Source organism: Schistocerca cancellata, chromosome 4 (assembly GCF_023864275.1).
Source record: "Schistocerca cancellata isolate TAMUIC-IGC-003103 chromosome 4, iqSchCanc2.1, whole genome shotgun sequence".
Taxonomy (NCBI): domain Eukaryota; kingdom Metazoa; phylum Arthropoda; class Insecta; order Orthoptera; family Acrididae; genus Schistocerca; species Schistocerca cancellata.
Window position 1 is genome coordinate 824,816,936 of NC_064629.1, and position 8,522 is coordinate 824,825,457.

At 42.0% G+C, this 8,522-nt stretch overlaps 1 protein-coding gene across 2 annotated transcripts in view; it reads left to right on the plus strand.

Annotated features, from left to right (window-relative positions):
• LOC126184859 (MAM and LDL-receptor class A domain-containing protein 1-like) overlaps window positions 1-2,930 on the plus strand; it is a 1,134,981-nt gene extending 1,132,051 nt beyond the window's left edge. For both annotated transcript variants that reach the window (XM_049927473.1, XM_049927474.1), the window contains one exon: window positions 2,157-2,930. In XM_049927473.1, the coding sequence (XP_049783430.1) occupies window positions 2,157-2,377 (221 nt within the window). In that variant the 3' untranslated portion in view covers window positions 2,378-2,930. The remainder of the gene's footprint in view (window positions 1-2,156) is intronic.
• Window positions 2,931-8,522: the final 5,592 nt, after the last annotated feature.

Consider the following 8,522-nt stretch of genomic DNA (forward strand, 5'->3'; position numbering starts at 1 on the left):
GCGGTTGTCACGGGAATGTACGGTCACAAGAAGACCGGGCTCCGGACGGTCATGTGGCAGTAAGGCTCTGTCTCATTGTACTGCATCTGCAGCAGCAATTTGAGCAGCAGTTGGCACCGCAGTGACACAACGAACTGTTACAAATCGGTTACTTCAAGGATAGCTCTGAGCCAGACGCCCTGTAGCGTGAATTCCGCTGATCCCAAACCTCCGCCATTTCAGACTTCAGTGGTATCAAGCGAGAGCTCATTGAAGGGCAGGGTGGAGGTCTGTTGTCTATTCTGTTGATATCTGGCTCTGCCGCGGTGCCAGCGTTGGCCGTATGTTGGTTAGAAGGAGGTCAGTTGAGGACCTGCTACCAACCCGTCTGCGTATTAGACACACTGCAGTTATTGTCTGGAGTGCAATTTCGTTCAAATGGTTCAAATGGCTCTAAGCACTATGCGACTTAACTTCTGAGGTCATCAGTCCCCTAGAACTTAGAACTACTTAAACATAACTAACCTAAGGACATCACACACATCCGTGCCCGAGGCAGGATTCGAACCTGCGACCGTAGCGGTCGCGTGGTTCCAGACTGAAGCGCCTAGGACCACTCGGCCACACCGGCCAGTCCACTCATTCTGATGCTGCCACTTCTCTACCGACAACACAATACTTTCCGCCTCCTTTTGACCTGGCGGGTCCCCTTGTCATGACAAATGGTGGCCAATGCCGCAATACATAGGGGTGTCTGGAAACTTTTGGTTAGATGGTGTGATATGAGGTTGGTAAGAAGTGAGACAGGATAGTTGCACAATATAACTACTTGTTAGCTTACTGCCTGCTGCTACAACGGGTATTATGAATCCATTAATTTACCATAGACTTAGGTTAATTAATGTTGGTTTACAATATGTGTGTTGTATGCTTGAGTATTGCAAGTCGGCCCATCTGGGCGACAGAATAAACTAACAGTTGTAACAATTAATTCACAGTCTACTTTTTTGATCAGCCCTATCACCTCACTGATATAGGTTAATACGAAGCGTATTCGGAGAGTAAGGTCCGATTAAGCGTGAAATGGAAACCACTGTGAAAATCCGATGGAATTTTGCACAGATGTGTTGGACAGTGTATTTAGTGTGCCTGTCGATCACTTCACGTCACCCATTTCAGTTCAGAACGCAAAGTGATCACGGAGAAATGCTTAAAACAACATTGTTTCCCACCAAGTATGCGGATCTGGTGAGAGATTTCTCCTGAAGCTATGCAGCCCACCTAACATAAATGGCATGCATTTTTTTTTCTTCAAGACAATTTTCAGCCGCATTCTGCAGGGGCAATGAAGACGCTCCTAAAACGTTTTCGATTGGAAGAATTTGATCATCCATAATACAGCCCTTAATTGGCTAACTGAAGCGCCTCGAACCGCACGGCCACAACGGCTGGCTGCAATTTCGTATGGCAGCAGGAGCACTCTCGTGGTTATCCCACACACCATGATTGAAAATCTGTACGTTAGTCTGGTTATTCGACCTGTTGTGCTGCCACTCGTGAATAGCATTCCAGGGGGTGTTTTCCAACAGGATACCGCTTGACCACATATCGCTGTTGTAACCCAACATGCTGTATAGTGTCGACATGTTGCCTTGTTCTACTCGATCATCAAACCTGTTTCCAATATAGCACATATGAGACATCACCGGATGTCTCCAGGATCATCCACATACAGCATTAACCATCCGTGTATTGACTGACCAAGTGCAACAGGCATGAAACTCCATACCACAAACCGATACTCGCGCACCTGTACAACACAATGCATGCAAGTTTGCATGCTTGCATTCAAGATTCTGGCGGTTACACCGGTTATTAATGTACCAGAATTTCCCATTTGGAATGGCTTATCTCGCGCTTGCATTATGATCTTGCAATGTTAATCACTTACCTAGATAAATGTATTCACGAAATTTCATCATTCGACATTAATTATTATTTTTATCGCAATTTTTTTCATAATTGTATTTAATTAAAGTAGCTGTTGATATTTCTCCCAATCAGTTTATTGGTGCTCCCACTGGTAGCGCATTTACATGTAAAATGCACTTTAAAGCTTAACTTTTTTAACGACATTAGATTTTTTGAATTAACGCACTCGTTATCTCACTTTCCAGTTAAGGCAGCCCCTCCGAGCGGCCCATCTGCCAAGACTATCGGCATTGTGGTTGCCGTAATACTGGCAGCGCTGCTCTCCGTCGTCGCATTCTTCGTCGTGAAGAAAAGGCTAAGACTGAGAAGGCAGAGGAACGTGGCGGAAGACTCCGATGTTCGTTACCTCACTTCGGACGAGATCCTCGACTTCAACATGGCGAGGCCGGCTGACGATGACGCGTGATCGCCAGTGGTTGCAGTGCCATGGATTTTTACCGACAGTTTCGTTCCCTACCTGCAGCTTCTCTGGCGAAGTAGAAGCGCACTTTAAAAAGACGCACCAGACTTTTATGTTCAATATGTTTCTTCGAGAAAGAGTTTTATTGTGACTGAGTCGACGATGTAATAATGGTAAAGAGACGTAAGAGCTCGATTTTCTAGGAATTAATTAAGCAATTACGTACATGCAGTGCGTGGTTCATGACCACAACAGAACCAATATCGACTTTTGGTTTGTGGCTACGTTACTCAGGTACAATGAACGAACTTATTCACCCCCAATTCAAGTACATTCAATATACTGTAAGCTTCAGAACTGAACAGTATCATGAAGCACTGAATTACATTAACTCAAAGTATTTCACAGTGATCTTGTAGAACATCATACCTGTAGTTAATTGAAAATTGCAAGTCTGTAATATTAGTTTCGCTGATTCGGTTACCACAGTTCTGCATGTAATAATGTATTGTTTTAATTATGTCAAAAATGTGATTTGATATGTAAATAAACAGTAATAACGATGTATTTACCTCTTACACTGGTACATCTTTTAAAACTACACCTATTACATCCCTCATATCTATCAGGCAGTTTCAGTTAATCATTGAGTGTCATGCAATACTTACAGTGAAAAGTGGTTCACAAGGATCGTGAAACATACTACGCAACAACACAACAAAGTTCCCTTTCTAATTGTAAATGCATAGCCTTCTAGCAGATGTGGGGGAGGTTGGAGGGGGAAACTGACTAGAAGTAGCCATTTTCTGTTCCTCACTGTATAGTTATTTAAAATATAAAAACAGTTTTTTTTATATTTAAAAAGAAAAAGTATGAATTTGACAAACAATTATTCACATCGTTGGTGTTTCTATGCAAAATGTGCAGTGATGGGGTTGGCGCTGCAATGTAAGCGACGATGCTGCTTCCGGTGTGTAAGAAATGAATGTTCTTTTTCGCGACGATCAACACACAGCATGGATTGGAATGGTGGGAGAGTAATATCGAGCTATATACTAGTATATACTGCGTTGATCATTTTGATATGCTTGGATTTGCTGTACCATTTTTCCTTGAATCATTGCAGATCATAATTGTATTTAAGAATATCCGTCTTTTGCAAGTCTTAAATTCTTGCCAGTGTCCAGTTACACTTACCTCTCTCTCTCTCTCTCTCACACACACACACACACACACACACAAAATATATATATATATATATATATATATATATGGTGAAGCGAAATTCGCACACTCAGCCTTCACAGCGCCATTCCTCAAATGCCAGCGATTAAAAAAAGTGTGTCACAAAATTTCGTCCGGTGAGTACATCCGGCATAAAAAGGACGTTAAAGAGTGGCAATCTGGCAACACTGTAACCACATGTATGGTAACTATCTCTGTCAGTACTTTTTTTTCTAATTTCATTCTGACATTTCATACTGTAATATACACCGTTTCTTCGGTCACATATATCAAATTTACAACATTTTATAACGCTGAACATAGCAAATACGTAGTTAGACAAATAATAAATAGACAGTTGAAACAAATGAACTGTCATAGGTCGGAATAAATACAAAAACAATATCTATTTCGAGATGCCAAAGATGATAGCGTAGTACAAACCACAACATCTACTTGTCATTTATACTACATGTAATATGAGCACTCAGATGGCGCAGATTAGCAGTGACAATTATAATGCCCATATTAATGACCGCGTGACCTTCACAACAGAATACGTTGTCCTCAGAACAACAGGTGTTCAAAGCGACCTTCCTGCACGTCCAAACATTGCGCAGCCCGCCGGATCATAGAGCTCTGGACCCTTCCCAGGTGAACGCGGTAGCCACATAACTGGACCTCCACGTCCAAGCCATTTCCCTGGAAATGTTCTGTCCAAATACTGTCGCACATTAATTCCAGAGTGTGGAGGTGCACCATCATGTTGGAAGCACATTCTCTGCCGGACATGTAGTGGAACATCGTCCAGCGCATCAGGCAGATAGTTTGAGAGGAATGCGTGATACCTTCACGCAGTCAAACGGTCAGGCAACATGTAGGGACTCAAACATCTGTAGCCTAATATTCCAGCCCAGGCGTTGATACCAAAGCGAACTACGAGGTGCATTCAAGTTCTAAGGCCTCCGATTTTTTTTTCTCCGGACTGGAAAGAGGTAGAAACATGCGCATTGTTTTAAAATGAGGCCGCGTTCATTGTCAATACGTCCCAGAGATGGCAGCACCATACGGCAGATGGATTTTTACCGCCAGCGGCGAGAATGAGAACTGTTTTAAATGGTGACGTTTTCCTTACTGGAACAGTGTGCAACGGTTCGTCTTCTGGATTTGCGTGGTGTGAAACCAATTGAAATTCATCGACAGTTGAAGGAGACATGAAGTGATTGAGTTATGGATGTGTCGAAAGTGCGTTCGTGGGTGCGACAGTTTAATGAAGGCAGAACATCGTGTGACAACAAACCGAAACAACCTCGGGCTCGCACAAGCCGATCTGACGACATGATCGAGAAAGTGGAGAGAATTGTTTTGGGGGATCGCCGAATGACTGTTGAACAGATCGCCTCTAGATTTGGCATTTCTGTGGGTTCTGTGCACACAATCCTGCATGACGACCTGAAAATGCGAAAAGTGTCATCCTGGTGGGTGCCACGAATGCTGACGGATGACCACACGGCTGCCCGTGTGGCATGTTGCCGAGCAATGTTGACGCGCAAAGACAGCACGAATGGGACATGGAAGCACACAGATTCACCGCCACCAAAAAAATTTCGGGTAACCGCCAGTGCTGAAAAAATGATGGTGTCCATGTTCTGGGACAGCGAGGGCGTAATCCTTACCCATTGCGTTCCAAAGGGCACTACGGTAATAGGTGCATCCTACGAAAATGTTTTGAAGAACAAATTCCTTCCTGCACTGCAACAAAAACGTCCGGGAAGGGCTGCGCGTGTGCTGTTTCACCGAGACAACGCACCCGCACATCGAGCTAACGTTACGCAACAGTTTCTTCGTGATAACAACTTTGATGTGATTCCTCATGCTCCCTACTCACCTGACCTGGCTCCTAGTGACTTTTGGCTTTTTCCAACAATGAAAGACACTCTCCGTGGCCGCACATTCACCAGCCGTGCTGCTATTGCCTCAGCGATTTTCCAATGTTCAAAACGGACTCCTAAAGAAGCCTTCGCCGCTGCCATGGAATCATGGCGTCAGCATTGTGAAAAATGTGTACGTCTGCAGGGCGATTACGTCGAGAAGTAACGCCAGTTTTATCGATTTCGGGTGAGTAGTTAATTAGAAAAAAAAGCGGAGGCCTTAGAACTTGAATGCACCTCGTAGATATGCACGGTCGCGGGTGACGTGCGCGTTAACCCCACACCAATGGAGGGTATTGTGCATATTGAAAACCCCCACATGAGTGAATGCTGCTTCATCCGACCATTTTACAGTGTTCATAAAGTCATTGTTGGCTTTCTGCTGTTGCTGGAACCATTAACAGAACTGCATCCGCTAAATGGCGATCTGCACGACGCAGGTGTTGTGTGAAAGCATAATGATACAGGTGCAGCCCACGCTTGTTTAGCACGTTAACGACCGTGTGTTGCGTGTCACGCAGCTGCCTTGCTACGCTACGTGTACTTCGCTGAGGTTCTTGTTGTATGACCGAGCGAGGTGGCGCAGTGGTTAGCACACTGGACTCGCATTCGGGAGGACGACGGTTCAATCCCGCGTCCGGCCATCCTGATTTAGGTTTTCCGTGATTTCCCTAGATCACTCCAGGCAAATGCCGGGATGGATCCTTTGAAAGGGCACGGCCGACTTCCTTCCCTAACCCGAGCTTGTGCTCCGTCTCTAATGACCTCGTTGTCGGCGGGACGTTAAACACCAATATCCTCCTCCTCTTGTTGTATGACCTCCAGAATAGCTTCCTCAGTAGCTGGAGTACAGAGTCATGTGGACGACCTCTGTCACGCGATGGTGGAAGGACAGGACCTGACTCCAGATGGCGAAACACATTTTTATCTGGATGGCGTTGACGAGGATATCTAGCAGCATATTCACGAGCGGTAACACCAGCCCAGTTGTCATATGCACCAAGGACAAGAAGCATATCCACATATTCATCGTTTGTGTATGCCATACGTCTGCCACATTGGTTTAGAGGTTTACAATAAGAAAATTCGATACGTGTACGCATGTACACTGGATTCTGTCTCGGGTGCATTACTCCTCTCGCAACTAGTCACTGTCTGGGACAGCGCATACAGTATAAACACACCGTCAGTGCTGCGTGTTGTTCCACCTAACGTGCATTACTTCTCTGACAGATATTGTTCTGCATGATTCATCCTGACACCGCTAATTGCGAAATGTTCGGTTCAGAATAAGCACTGTTCCCCTAATGGTAACAGACGTGATGTTTCCACAGTCCCATAGATAGAATAATAATAATAAAAATAAAACTTTGAAAATTCTCAGCTTATTGAAATAAAAGAAAATTTCACCAAAAGTAATACTATAAATTTTTACCAAACTTTTTTAAACACATACCTAAAGGATATCAGGCACCAAGTATTTGTTACAAAGATGAAAATGGCAAAATGAGATTAAGTAGCAAAGAAAATTGTGAAATTTTAGCAAAATTTTTTGAAAAGCTTTTAATCTGTCTAGTTCCAACAGATAAATTAGGATCTCCAGTGACACCTCAAAATCTAGAGGAAGATGTCCCACCAACAGAGTTAGAAATTCATGAAGCCATCAAAACACTCAAAAACAATAAAGCAAGTGGTGAAGACTCCATTACAGCAGTATTATTGAAGTGGTCAGAACCAAAAATCATGAAGGATCTACAGCTGCTATTGGAGAACATTTGAAAAACTGAAAAGACTGCAGCTGAATGGAAAACAACATTAATCTACCCGTTACATAAAAAGGGAAACAAACAAAATGTCAATAATTTCTGAGGAGTGTCACTTCTGCCAGTGGCATACAAAATATTATCAAAAATTCTCCTGAACAGAGTGGTAGACACCTTAGACAAACAACTGGGAGAATATCAGGGTGGTTTTAGAAAGGGAAGAAGCTGTGTAGAACAATTTTTTTAGCTTAAAGTCAATAATTCGTCACAGAATGTTAACCAGGAAACCAATAATAGTGTCATTTATTGATTTTAAGAAAGCATTTGATTGTATAGACAGAGAAACAATAGGTGAAGTCATTAGAGAATTTGGTGTTAAATCAAATTAGCAAATGTAATTCGTGAAACACTAATATGTATAATATCTAAAGTTATATTTATGGGAAATGTAGCACAGCCATTTGAAATAAAAACTGGTGTTAGACAAGGTGATGGTTTATCAACTTTACTGTTTAATTGTGTTACAGAAAAAATTATAAGGATCTGGAATTTGGAGCTAAAAAGTCACAAAATTGAACCAATAATTCTCGGAAGGAAAAGAAATGGAATTAAGATAAACTGCTTGGCTTTTGACGATGATTTTGCAATACTTTCAGAAAACCTGGTAGAAGCAGTTATTCAAATAAATATTCTGGAAAAAAGTAGCAAACAGAAGTGGTCTCAAAATTTCAGCTGAAAAAAAAACAAAATTCATGACAAAAATAAAAAATGCGCCAAATTGGTAAAATAGGACGAGTAAATAAATTTAAATATTTTGGAGAAACTATACAACAGAATGGACTAGAAATATCTGCAATAGATGTAAGAATTTTAAAAAAAGGAAAGAGCATATAGTTTAACCAAAAATATTTACAACAAGAAATGTATATCTAGAAAAACAAAACTAAAACACTACAGCACAGTGGTACGACCAGAATGTTTATATGGATCTAAATGCGTACCGATGAATAAGATGGACAAACTAGAGGCACTGAAAAGAAGGATTATTAGAAAAATAATGGGTACAATAAAAACTGCAGATGGTTGGAAAATAAGAAGTAATGAGGAGATCTACAAAAATATAAGGAAAATATCTGAAGTAATGGCCAAACGAAGATTAACCATTTTTCGCACAACTCTGGTAGAATGGATGGAAATAGACTAACAAAACAAATACACCTACGTTTCTGGAAG